Source organism: Pipistrellus kuhlii, unplaced genomic scaffold, assembly GCF_014108245.1.
Source record: "Pipistrellus kuhlii isolate mPipKuh1 unplaced genomic scaffold, mPipKuh1.p scaffold_m20_p_15, whole genome shotgun sequence".
Classification (NCBI taxonomy): Eukaryota; Metazoa; Chordata; class Mammalia; order Chiroptera; family Vespertilionidae; genus Pipistrellus; species Pipistrellus kuhlii.
The window spans coordinates 32,057,340-32,070,498 of NW_023425460.1; the positions used below are offsets into that span (position 1 = coordinate 32,057,340).

Genomic DNA, 13,159 nt, shown 5'->3' on the forward strand with positions numbered 1-13,159 from the left:
ATGGGTGGAGGGAAGGGAAGGCATTGATGAAGGATGGAGTGAGCAAAGGCTCAGAGGTGGGTCCTTGAGAAGGCCTTTTTGTTGGAAAAAAATGAGAAGACTGGAGGGATGAGAAGGTGAGATTTCTTCTTGGGGCTTACTCCAAAATTCTCTCTCTCTCTCTCTCTCTCTCTCTCTCTCTCTCTCTCTCTCTCTCTCTCTCACACACACACACACACACTTCTGTTTCATCTAAGAGAAACCAGAGCAGCTCATGGAGAAATCCCCAGGGCAGCCTGTGGGCAGGGTGGTGCAGTACAGAGACGTGGGGATCCTGGGACTTCCAGGGCAGTTCCCCCGCGCCCACGTCTTGTAGCCCCTCTGGGGACTTCTGCTCCATGACCAGTGACAGTGGTGACCCTCAACAGGGCCCTGCTGCTCCCCCAGGGTGAGGCTGAGTGTGTGGGTGATGGGTGTGCTGGACCACTGGTGGAGCAAAGGCCGATCCCCGAGTTACATGCTGCACCCCCGCCCCAGAGGCCCAGATGGGTCAGGGGGAGGATCAGGGTCGGAAGAGTTCAGTCTAGGATCCAGCCAGGGCCCTCTGCTGGCTGAGGGACGGGAGGGGAGCTGGAGAGAGCTATCTGGTCCCATCTGCAGAAAGCCCAGGCCTGGAGAGCCCCCACTTCCCTGCTGTCATCCAAGGTCCTGCTCTTTGTTGTCTCACACCTGTCACTGCAGCCAGGCTGTCTCTTCAGGGCCGCCCCATCATGCTCCATGCTTTCTACGCCCATCCTTTGTCTGGGATACCTCTGCCCCATCACCAGCTGTTCTCCTTGCCGTCTCTAAGCCCTGCTACACCGTAAATTTCTGAAAGTGAAGACTGAGCCTTCTTTCTCTCCAGGTTCCCTGCAGGCTCTAACCAGGGCTGGTATAGAACAGTGCAATGAAGTGGCAGTAAGCATCTACATAAGCTCAGGCCTTCCCCTCCTTCAGGGCCCAGCCAGGGGCTCCTTCCCTGACCCCCACCTTCCTTTTCTCCACACTCTTCTAAACATTTGGTACTCTATCCTCACTTCCTTCCTTTTTCATGTGGAGCCTTTCATTCCGTCTGCCCAACTGGGCCCTGGCTCCACCCCCACCCCCTGCTCAGCACAGAACTGGACACACAAAAGGCATACGCAGGTGGGTTTGTACAAAGGTAGCGTCTATGAAAAAAAATAAAATAAAACCAGCAGATGAGCAAAGCAGGACCTTGAATGACAGTAGGGAAGTGAGGGCTCCCTGGGCTGGGCTTCCTACAGACAGGACTAAGTATCTTCAGCTCCTCTCTGTCCCTCAGCCAGCACGCTGGCTGAATCTTAGACTGGACATTTCAGTCTCTGCCTAGCTCACTTGGGGCTGGCATCACACACACACACACACACACTCACACACACTCACACACACTCACACACTTCCCCCGTGGCTATGCCCTATTTCCCACCTCTGACCTCTCTATAACCCTGGAGTCCAAAAGGATGGGCCTAAAGGAGCAAAGTAAATGAGGAAGCGTGTGTGGCTGTATGGGTTCCCAGAAGCCCCACCCTCCATCCTCGAGGCTCCCATCTCTTGAGTTCCCCCACCCATACTGGCTCTGCCTCCTCCTTCTTTGTGCCATATGTCCTCCCCTCCACCCCCCTCGCTCGGGCCTGTGTCCGGGCCCCACCCCCACCTTCGATGGGGGAGTTGATGAGGATGACACGGCCCATGGGAGACGAGGCTCGGATTCCGCGGGAGGGCCCATTCAGCAGCCGCTGTTGCTTCCTCAGCAGGTATCGCGTTGCGGAGCCTGTGTCGCTGCCCAGGTGGCCTCGGGAGGAGAGGGAGCTCAGGGAGCCAGAGCTTAGGTCTCCAAGGCCCAGTGGGTCGAAACCCACCGAGAAACCGTGCGCCATGGCGGCTGGGCTACAGGCCCAGAAGGAACCTGCTGGCCCTCGAGGGGAGGGCTCTGCATGCTCCGGGCTCCATGAGCCTCTGGGCAGGACTGGGTTCCCAGGGAACGGGACCCCTCACCTCCGCTGCCGCTGGAGTGTGCACTGGGCCTGCGCAGGAAGAGGGAGGGAATGCAGGAGGTGTATGAATGCTGCCCCCCCCCCCCCGAATTTCCACCCCTCCCTCTGGTTTGAGCATCCTGCCCTCCCATGCCTTAGGCCAGAGGACTGCCCAGTCCGGGCACCACCATGGACCTTTGGAGCTCTTCACACAAGGCGGGTGGGGACCCCTCCTTCACCCCTCACTCCTGCTCTCAGCTGAGTCATCTGCTCGGTCCTCTATCCTCCAAGGAGGTTGAGTGGAGAGGATGGGATTACTGCAGGCCCTGGGCTTCAAGCGGTGTGAGAGGAATTGGGGCCAGGGCAGTTTATTGCTCACCTCTCTTGTGTCTGGGAGTAAGGGGTCAACCAGTATTTGGTGATCAGGCCTCAAGGGCTGGGCTTCAGGACCTGGGACAGCTGCAGCCAAAGCCCGCAGGGATTTCCCGGCCCAGAGACCACCCCTCCTACCCCCACCCCAGGCCCAGAGAGCTGTCCCCTCTGTCCCCTCCTCTCCCGTTTAAGAGGTTGCAAAGCCCTCTCCCAGGCTTTGCAGAGAACCTGCTGGTGTGAGCCCCACAACATCCCCCGCAAACCCGGAGCAGATCTCAGCGCACCGCCCCCGGATCGGTCCTCCTGGTGCCCCCATCTCTGGTTTCTCAGCCCCTGGAGCCCCTCACCTGCGAGTGTGAGCGCGGCCGCCGGCCTCGCCCGCCCGCGGGCGCGAGCGACTGCAGCAGCCGGGGCCCCGCCCACTCCCCCGCCGCGGCTGCAGGAGGGGGCGGGCCTGAGCCGCCCCGCGCTCCCATTGGCTGAGGGCACCGCCAGTCACTCCCTCCCGCCACCTCTCTAAGACACCCGGGACAGCCGTTTTTCTCCCGGGCCGGGCCTGCAGGGCTCAGGACACTCCAGTTGGTGTTCTGATGCCCACCTCGACCGCGGACTCGGGGCGTGGGTCGGCTCCCGCTATCTGTTCAGCACAGGGGAGCCCAGAACCTTGACTTCTCCAGGCCAAGCCAGCCACCAGGGCTCATGGAACTGCCAGCCCTCTGCGGTCAGCCCCCAGGCCTCAGGGAGGGAGGGTCACCTGGGCGGAGCGGGGCGTGAGCCGCGGTGGGCAGGAGTGGACTGGAGCCTGGGAGTGGGACTCTGTAGTGTGACTGGGTGAGGTGTGTGTGTGTGTGTGTGTGTGTGTGTGTGCGCGCGCGCGTCTGAGAGCTGCTTTCTTCACATGCATCCTCCTCCTATGCCAGAAAGTGTCTCTCTGGCCGCTCAGTGATGGCAAGGTCGCAGGGAGCGGCAGCTGGTTCCGGGATCCCAGGGGGAGGAATAATCGTGCTGATCTATTTGCTTCATGCAGACAGAACCTTGAGACTTCTGTCCCTTCCCATCCAGGGCTGGGGTCTGTGGCTGAGGCCAAGGGATGGGGACTGGGGGCATAAGGAAACTGGGGACCTAGTGAGGCAGGGGTCACAGAGGAGAACAAGGATGGGGGTGGGGAAAGGACTGGGTGCAAAGAAGGGACACAGGCTCAAACGGAACAGGGCTGTGAGGGGTGTGGATGCCCAGAGGCTTCGAGGAAGGAGCCCAGGAGACCGATGAGACAGAAGCCACTGCCAAGGCTGCCAACCAGTAAACAGACCGGGAGGTAACCCGAGCCCCGCTGGGAGCACCCACAGAGGACGGCCCCTCCACGCCGCCCGCCCGCCCGCCCGCCTGCCCCCTGCAAAGGGTTCGCCCTGGACACCTAGGCCCCTGGCTGCCAAGGCCAGGAGCCTCCGGAGGCCGGCCAGGGGATTGCAAGCCCCCGCGGCTCCTCCCCTCCTCTTTCTGGCTGCGGCCGCGGCCAGAACTGATCCCTGAGCCCGGATTGGCTCCGGAGGCGGCGTGGGGCCGGATCCCGGTGGCCCGGTCTGGGGGCGTCGCCCCGAAACGACACCCACTGCTCTCAGGCTCTGCCAATCCCCGGGCACGCAGGGCGGACGCGCCGGGGGCAGCCCCCGCCCCTCCCGATGGTTAGCGTCACGCGTGACGTTACACGTGATGGGTGGGAAGGCGGGGGTGAAGCGCGGAGAGCTGCAGAGGCCGGGAACCCAGGAAATTGTGAGTGTTTGGGCAGGGTTTCGGGGTCCGGCGAGTAGGGGGTTGAAGGCTGGGAGGAGGAGAGGAAGGCCTGTCCTTTCCGGGTTCAGTTTGTTAGTCTGTGGGAAAGCCCACGGGGCACGAGGAGAGGTTAATTGGGAGGAAAATGTTAGGGTGGAGCTCTGTGTGGCCACACATTCAAGTGTCTGCAACGGATGGATATGGGTGTAGGTGCATGTGTGTGTGTGTTGGGGGAGGGGGGAGGAGGGGAGGAGGGAGGGATGGCGTGAAAGTAACGGTCTTCGTGGGCCAGTGCCTGCAGGGTGTGTCCACCCTGTTTGTATGTCTGTGTAGGGCGAGTAGGATGGTGCCTTTGTGTGTGGGTATGTGAGTGTGAGTGTGTGAGAGTGGGGAGGGTGTGTCTGCCTGTGAGGGAGGAAGTGTGGGTAATGAGGATTAGTCATTCTGTAGGATTGTGCCCAAACGCAGCCAGATGGCTGATTCAGGCTTTCCTCTCTGTGCTGGGTGGAGGGGGCACTTACAGAATCTCATCTCTTTCTTTTTAAAAAATATATCTTATTGATTTTAAAGAGGAAGGAGGAGAGAGAGGGAAATAGAAACATCAATGATGAGAATCATTGATTAGCTGCCTTTTGCACGCCCCCTACTGGGGATTGAGCCGGAAACCCAGGCCGGAAACGAACCTGGGACTTTTCAGTCCGAAGGCTGACGCTCTCTCCATTGAGCCAAACCAGCGAGGGCAGAATCTCACCTCTTTCTGGAGGCAGGTGGCTTTGGGATGGAAGGGGTGGCTTTCTGGTCCAGCCCTGCCCTGCCCTGCCAGGGAACAAGGAGAGCCGTGGGCCATTCAGTGTTGGTTACACACACCCACACACACACCTGGCTGGCATCAGAGTTCCAGTTTGAGATCTAGGATAGATAAGCCCTAAGATGGCCAATGAGCTCCCGCTCTCTTCCAGTCTGGGTCTGGGTTGTGGGCTGGCTTATGCCCATAACCCAGTTTGTATCCAGGTCTCAGGGCAGCTGGGGCCTGAAGCTGACATGAGCTTAAACATGGGATGCATATAATATGCACTTTTGAGCAAACAGAGCACAAGAGTAGCTGCATGGTTTTAGTTGTTGCTCATGCATCAACCACACACATGTAAATTCTCTCTCATGAAAACCTGCACTCAGCCAGAGCACAGAATGTGTTTTCCTGGTTCTGTCCCCACCCCTCCCTCCGCCCTCAGCCTCCTCCAGTGGTGGCAGGTCCCTGGGCCAGGACGTTGCCTAGAAAACAGCTCCTCCCCCCACGGTTGCTTACAGACCTGGAGTCACCTTGAGCTCCAGAAGGGGTTGGCGATAGGCCCAGAGACCAGAGCAGGGCCACCGGAGGCTCCCCCAGGTGGAGCCCTTGAACCCCCTCCTGGAGTCCTCTGACCCTGCTCCCCGCCCTGCAGAAAATGGGTGAGTTGCCTTTAGATATCAACATCCAGGAACCTCGCTGGGATCAAGGCACTTTCCTGGGCAGAGCCCGGCACTTCTTCACTGTCACTGACCCCCGGAACCTGCTGCTGTCTGGGGCAAAGCTGGAAGCTGCCCGGAACATCGTGCAGAACTACAGGTGACTCCCCTTCCCCACCTGGTCCTGTACCCCAGGTTTCATTCCCTACCGTTAATACAGAACCCTTTGCACCTGTCCCCCATGCTTGAGAGTGACCCTTTCCCAGCCCTCACTCCCTGTCCCTATCTGCTGGAATCACAGACCACTATGGCACAGCACTTTAACCCAAGAGATTTTAGGGTGTTTGGGTTGAGGAAAAGGCCTTTTTATTTATGCCCCATAAACCTCTACAGGGACCCATCCCACTGCTGGGCCACCCTCTGCAAGAACAGAGGGGCTCAGAGTTGAGTCCCGAGGAGGCAGGAGGGCATCCCCTTTGTCTCCAGGAGGAAAAGCCCTTGCAGTACCCCTAGCCATTTTTGACCCACTGGAAACACCAGTATTTGGGCAGCCTCTTTGTGTGGCTAGAAGGGAAAAAGGAATAGGAGCTTTCACTTCAGGAAGATTAGATTCTCTTCTACACACCGGGAGCTCCTTTATTCCCTGATAGGGGACCAGAGTCTTCCCCTGAGCCAGGTGGGCTGGGGAGGGCATACTGCCCCCTAGTGATGTCTGCATGTCCCTGGATGACCTTTGCAGGGCCGGCGTGGTGACTCCAGGCCTCACCGAAGACCAGCTGTGGAGGGCCAAGTATGTGTATGACTCTGCCTTCCATCCCGACACGGGGGAGAAGGTAGTCCTGATTGGCCGAATGTCAGCCCAGGTACCCATGAACATGACCATCACCGGCTGCATGCTCACCTTCTATAGGTAGGTCCCGTGCTAGGGCTCCCTCCCCGAGCACTCTGTCCAGACTAGAGGGTAGCTTGATGACTAGGTGCTTCCTCCCTGGGCCCGGGTGGGCAGAGAATAGTAGGTGGGTGACAGCTCGTGTTAGAATCCCTTCCATTCCTCAGAAGTCAGCCCCGGGGTCCTGCCACCCCGGAGACAGTTGGTGTGCTTGTATAAGTGGGGAGGGGTCACCAGAGCAGGATTCAGGCTCCTCAACTGGCTCCCTCCTGAAGGTTTGGGAATCTCCTTCGGGGTTTCGTTATCAGGGTCCAAGGATGAGGGGCCCGATGGAGGGGAAAGCACTAAGTGTCTTTGTTCCCTCAGGAAGACCCCCACCGTGGTGTTCTGGCAGTGGGTGAACCAGTCCTTCAATGCCATCGTCAACTACTCCAACCGCAGTGGCGACGCTCCCATCAGTGTGCGGTGAGAACTCGTCCGTGTCCGGGGACTCTTCTCCCCGCCCACCATTGCTCTCTCCTGTTTGATCCCGTCTACCAAGGGCCTGTGCAGCCAGTGTCTCCGTGGCCTCCTCTCAGCCTGCCCTCCTGCCCTCCTCCCTGGCCTGAGGACATGAGATCCTCCTGTGTGTGCTTTGGGGGGCCCCACTCTTCTTCAAGGGGAGGGGTTGGGGCTACCCTGGAGCATGGGAGGCATTCCTCTGCAGTGAGACCACCTTCCCACGCCTTATGGTTGAGGATTCCTCCTTGTCTCCCTGAAGGAAAAAGCCACATGCTGGACTGTTCTCCTTCCCTCTTATGTCCTGGCTTTTCCACCCACAGGCAGCTGGGAACAGCTTACGTGAGCGCCACCACCGGGGCTGTAGTCACGGCCCTGGGACTCAAATCCTTCACCAAGGTAAATGACCCCCCGTTCCACTGGTCCCCAATCATCCTCTATCCACCTCCTTCCCCATCACCCTTCTACACCACCCGACAGGCTTCATGGAGCTCTTCCCAGAGTTCCTCACCACCCCATGGCCCTTAGGGCCACTAACGGGCATCTTTCCTCCCCCAGCACCTGCCCCCCCTGATTGGCAGATTTGTGCCCTTTGCAGCTGTGGCAGCTGCAAATTGCATCAACATCCCTCTGATGAGGCAGAGGTGAGTGGCCCCGACTCCTGGCCTGTGCATGCCCAGCGTGGGTGTGGGCACGCCATCTAGTGGTGCACACCAGCCTGAGTGGGGACTGTCCTCTCCCTGAGCATGAGCTGCTGGGCCTAGTCTCAGTCTGACCCTAGGATCTGGGAGGAGAGAGCCAGCCTTTCAATCTAGGATGTCTCAGGGGGCCCTGGGAATAGCTGCCCATGAGGACATTGGGGGAGGGACTTGGGGCTGTGATCTGACCCTCACCCCCTTCCCTTCTCAGGGAGCTACAGGTGGGCATCCCCGTGACTGATGAGGCAGGCAAGAAGCTCGGCTATTCAGTGACTGCGGCCCAACAGGGAATATTCCAGGTGGTGATATCGAGAATCGGCATGGCGATTCCTGCCATGGGTGAGGCAGGGGGGCTGGGTGGGGCACGGGAGGCTGTGGGAGAAAGGGGGTGTAGTTCTCCCAGGGTTTTGAGGGTTCCTGGTGGTAGTGGGAAGAACTGTGAAGGGGGCTCCCCCTTCCCTAGGGTCCCTTCTGTCACTTCACTTACTCTTTCCCTCCCTGCCCTGCTCTCCCCTCAGCCATTCCCCCTGTGATCATGGACACTCTGGAGAAGAAAGACTTCCTGAAGGTAGGTCACTCTCACCTCTCCTGTCCTGGAAGTACAGGTGACTGGGAGCAGCAGTGACCAATCCCTAAGTCTAAGACTTGCCACCTGTTTGCTCCACCCTTGTGCTGCCTCCTCCACCCTCAGTCATTCAGCAAGAACGGATTGCGCTGGAGTGAAGGAACATTGAGCGAACAGGAGGAGAAGATAAGGGAAGGAGGGAAATGGTTTCTATCCGGAAGGAAACTGGTGTTACTCGGAGCCTCTGACATACACCAGGGATGGACTCTCATAGTCACACTTGCTATCGCACTCATGCTGTCACATAATGACAACAATGACACGTGCACACGCACAGACAGGACAGGGAGGCAAGGCACAGGAATACACGCTCTGGCTCATTTGGTGGATCATTTATTCACAAATATGCACATTTGAGTAACAGAACGGGGTCCATGTGGCTGGAGCAAATGGAGAAGAGGGTGCAGAGCAGGAGATGTTTGAAAAGGGACAAATTCATGCCACTGAGATGGGAGGAAATGAGTGGAGGGTCAGAGGAGGGAAGCTACCTAAAGATGGCAGCTCCTGGAGGAAGTGAGGGAAGAGAAAGGGGCCGCGAGTACCATGGGATCTAATTCTGAGGCCAGAATGGGTGAGGGATGGGGTGTTAGCAAACAGGCCTGGCTGGAGCGGAAGGTGGTGATCTAAAGGTTCCACCAACCCTGTTATACGTTTGGGAGAAAGAAAAAGACCATGCATCAGTGGCTGAAAGGCAGGGCTGATGGGATAGAGCCATGGTGAGTGAAATGGGGCAGGGGCAGCGCGGGCAGGGGACTCATGTCATTCCATTGTCTCTGTCTCCCACAGCGCCGCCCCTGGCTGGGGGCGCCCCTGCAGGTGGGAATGGTGGGCTTCTGGTAAGTGCTCAGGGAGTTAGCTAGGGGTGTGGGAGTGTCCTTTCCATGGTGGATGTGGATGGGTATTTATTGCTTTTAAGATGTTCAGATATACATCATTCATTCATACATTGTGCAGGTAGGGGTGTTGGACACCCGTAGGGCATACTGTCTGTGTGAGGGGTTGATCCCTGTTCTTGAGAGTCAGGAGTTTAGTTGAAGGGGTTCCAGTCTTCCTCTCTGAGAGGAAACCATGAGGATATACAGGTTGGTACCATCCAGGAGCTTCATGCACATTGAATTTCCGAGTCCCGCTCTCTGGCTGGAAAACTCTGGGTTCTTTCCTCAGCCAGAACCTGTCAAGTGTTGGCTTTGCTCAGTCACCACCCCTAGGGGCAGTGTCCAGAAATGGGGTGGGGTGCAGGGAGGGAACACCCTTAGGTCAAAGCTTCACAAACCTTTCCAACACTCTTCTCCCCAGCCTGGTATTCGCCACCCCCCTGTGCTGTGCCCTGTTCCCCCAGAGAAGGTAAGTGCTCTCCCCACGCTGGGCTTGGCTGGGGGCTCTGGATGGCCTCCATGTCTCTGGAACCAGCTGACCTTGGGGTCCTTCATCGTGTTCCAGGAAGAGGCCTGGCAGGCACTCAGCTTATTCTGGGGGAGGGGGAGTGGCAGTGACCTGGGCCTCCTGCCCTTTGATGGAGATTCTTCAGCTTGGGAAGAGGAGGGATGGTGGTCCCTTAGCCTCAGGGGGGTTGGGTTGAGGGGACACTCAGCCTGGCTGTGCTGTTCTGTTGCAGCTCCATACACGTGAGCAGGCTGGAGCCAGAGCTGAGAGCTCAGATCCATCAGCAAAACCCCAGCATCAAAGTGGTCTACTACAACAAGGGGCTCTGAAGGAGAGTCCGCCCTGGCCCTCCCTCATCTCCTTGGGCTGCTGTGTCTCTGGAGCCTTGCCATGCTGCCACTTTCTCTTCTGCCTGATATTAAGCAAGGGGCTTGGTGGGGAGCAGCCATTGAGACCAGCAATCCACTAGGCTGGGAAAGGTACCTAATCAGTCTTCTTCTCTCCTCTCTGATTCCAAAGAGCAGGCTCACGTAACCCCTTTTGCTGCACTCGTGTGTCTTTGTATATGTACATGTGATATGTGTGTACACGCTGTCCTGGAAGCTAGGAGAAGTCATGCTGTCCTGGGATGTCCTGGGCTGGCTTCTCCTCTTGGCCTCCTGCCACCAGCCAGCCAGCCAGCCAGGCTATGGGACTTAGTTCCACTGGCGAGTCATTTCTCACAGCACCTCACTCCTTCCGGACATAGGAGAAGCCCCAGGATCTCAGGACAGACGGAGAGACAGGAGCAAACCAAACAAACTGGGTTGAATCCTCCAGGTTTCTGCTTCCTGGCTCCCAAAGCTGACTCGGGAGCTGGGCTGGCAGAGGAAGGCCTGTCAGGCTCAGGGAGGTAGGGGGCTTATGCTCTATCCCCACATCCTGGAATAGATCACTTCCTCTCCTCTCCGCTGCTCTACCAGAACAAAGGAATGCCAGCATCCTGCACTGTTCTTGCCAGCTTCCCCTGCCCCCTCTTCTGCAGTGTGGCCGTCTTCGGGCATAATGCTGGGAGTTCTTTGTCCATTCTACATTATAACCTCAAATTCAAAACCTACAACCCCAACCCTCTCCCAAACCCTCTACCAAAAAGTCACCGAGGCAGAGAAGCATTCCAGAGCTCCCATCGCACCTTCTTCCAGAGGGGCACAGCTGTGGGAAGTGCTTAAACCCCACAGGTATCTGAATGGGTGTAACTAGTACACTCTCAAGGGCAACTAAGGCCACAAGCGTACGATCTTAAGACAGGGAATTTTGTGTTCCTTTGACCCTTGTTAGACACTCCGTAGGACTCTGTCGCCTTAACTCCTTTTCCTTCTGAAGGCTTGGCCCTGCTCCCACCCCCTCCCCCAAGAGGAGGAGGGGCCCAAGCATCAATGGCTAGTCCAAGGCTGAGGTGGGCTTGGGGATGGAGCATGTGCCAGGTGCTAGTAAACTAAGAGTATGGAGCTACATCTTGACCCCCCACTCCCATGACCGCTGGCGGAAGTGGTAGGGTGAAGGCCCCAGCAGGATCCCCTAAGAGCATTTTCCTGCTCCCCAACCAGCTGCCACCAATAACAAAAGCTATGATGCTGTTGTTACTCAATAAACTAAAAACTTGTATACTTCTTTTTAAAAGATATATATTTTTATTGATTTCATAGAGGAAAGGAGAGGGGGAGAGAGAGAAATATCAATGAGAGAAAATCATTGATCGCTGCCTCTTGCACGCTCCACACTGGGGATTGAGCCCGCAACCCGGGAATGGAACTGCGATCTCCTGGTTCATAAGTTGATGCCCAACCAATGAGCCACGCTGGCCAGACTCTACTTCTTGATCTTCACTTGATTCTAGGCCCTGAGTACCTAGGAAGAGCCTTTCCTTCTCTCCCCACAAAGTCCTGCTCTTGGTCTCTTCCCTCCCCTCCTGTAGGGAGCCTCAGCTCCCAGCAGAGGGCACTCTGAGATTAGAAAATCAGTCTTCCATCAGCACCCTGAGCACTAAAGGAGAGGGATTGTATGCAGTAAATGCTCTCCTATTCCCTCAGCAGATGGAGTCCTGGCTTCGTTTTCTTTGCTAGGGGTGCTGGTCACACCTTGGTTCCTTTCAGGCGTTTGGTAGGGGCGGTAGCATCTGGTCCCAGGGAGGCCCCCGCATAGAGGAAGAGCTAAGGACTGCCCAGCGTCATCAGAGAAATAGTGCAATGACACGCCCTCCAGACCCCTGCCTGCCCCCACTGATACACAGGGAAACACATCTCACAGGGACCATTAGCCCCTTAACACCCCTTCCGCCTACCCCAGGGCCCTCTACTCCCTCCCTGCTTCTGTAACCCCCCTCCCCTTTTCTTCCCCCGGGATATATGAGGCTAAAAGCTCATGCCAATGTACAGCTGGTGAGAGCTACTATTAAACAGTTTAGAGTTGTCTCTTTTACCCTAAGCCTTGGCTTTGGAAGATTCAAAAGAATAAACATGAATGAGTCTATATTAAAGTCCATTCCCTATTCACTGTACGAAATACCTCTCATCTCCCTTTTTTCAGCCCAAAGCTCTCAAACTAGGTGGTGGGGAGACATCTTTAGGGTCAAATGGTCCCAGAGCAGCCTGAAGGGAGCTTGTTATCGTGGCCTGGGCTCACTCACTCCTCTCGGGAAGTGAGCAGGGGCAGGGGGAGTGACACCAGCTACTTACTGGTCATTGAGTCCTGCTGTGTGGTGACAGGCTTAATGAAGTAAAAGTCCATTATTGCGTTCAGTCTTCACTACCCCTCCTGCGAGGCCAGACACTTTGTGTTCCTTCTTAGCAAAGTTAAGAAAGTTGCCTACTTGCCAAAACCGGTTTGGCTCAGTGGTAGAGCGATTCCGGTCAAGGGCATGTACCTTGGTTGTGGGCACATCCCCAGTAGGGGGTGTGCAAGAGGCAGCTGGTCGATGTTTCTCATTGATGTTTCTAGCTCTCTATCCCTCGCCCTTCCTCTCTGTAAAAAATCAATAAAATATATTTAAAAAAGAAAAGAAAAAAAAAGAAAGTTGCCTACAGTTACACCACTGGGAGGTGGTGGAGGCAGAATGCAAGCCGAGCGGTGTGACTGAACCCACTGTGCTATGCTTCTTTACCTGCCAGCTGCTAGCCGAACGTGAAGTCCTTTTCCTAGTCCCTTTGGCATTTCAGACCGGCAAAACTGATGGGCCCACATGTGTACATGGAGCTTTTTACTGAAAAGCCACTGAGGGGGTTACAAGTTTGAGGGTTTTATACCTGAAGTAGCATAAGCAAAGCTTCTCGTTCTTTATTTATTTATTTGTTGTTGTTAATCCTCATCTGAAGATATTTTTTTCCATTGCTTTTTAGAGAGAGAGTAGAAGGGAGGGAAGGAGGGAGGGGGGAGAGAGAAACATCTATAGGGGAGACATATCGACTGGTTGCCTCCCACTGGTGCCCTG

The 13,159-nt window shown here is 56.5% G+C and overlaps 2 protein-coding genes across 8 annotated transcripts in view; one reads left to right on the top strand and one right to left on the bottom strand.

The window, feature by feature from the left end:
* The window catches only part of PDZD7 (PDZ domain containing 7), an 18,576-nt gene extending 15,712 nt beyond the window's left edge, over positions 1 to 2,864 (bottom strand). For all 6 annotated transcript variants that reach the window (XR_004988133.2, XR_006741711.1, XM_045582004.1 and 3 more), the window contains exons 1-2: positions 2,732 to 2,864; positions 1,694 to 2,063 (exon numbers count right to left, since the gene is read on the bottom strand). Coding sequence is in view for 4 of the 6 variants with exons in the window: in XM_045582004.1 (XP_045437960.1) it covers positions 1,694 to 1,916 (223 nt within the window). In the remaining 2 variants the exon portion in view is untranslated. The remainder of the gene's footprint in view (positions 1 to 1,693; positions 2,064 to 2,731) is intronic.
* A 110-nt stretch (positions 2,865 to 2,974) lies between these two features.
* On the top strand, positions 2,975 to 12,234 carry SFXN3 (sideroflexin 3). 2 transcript variants are annotated; one of them, XM_036438900.2, is made up of 11 exons: positions 2,975 to 3,105; positions 5,597 to 5,760; positions 6,340 to 6,510; positions 6,856 to 6,954; positions 7,311 to 7,386; positions 7,546 to 7,631; positions 7,897 to 8,024; positions 8,204 to 8,253; positions 9,097 to 9,146; positions 9,607 to 9,654; positions 9,926 to 12,234. In XM_036438900.2, exons 2-11 carry the CDS (start codon positions 5,600 to 5,602, stop codon positions 10,020 to 10,022), a joined length of 966 nt encoding a protein of 321 aa, XP_036294793.1. In that variant the 5' UTR covers positions 2,975 to 3,105; positions 5,597 to 5,599; the 3' UTR covers positions 10,023 to 12,234. The 2 variants fall into 2 exon arrangements, with proteins under 2 accessions (XP_036294793.1, XP_036294792.1); XM_036438899.2 differs by lacking the exon at positions 2,975 to 3,105 and adding an exon at positions 3,580 to 4,154.
* The last annotated feature ends 925 nt before the right edge of the window (positions 12,235 to 13,159 follow it).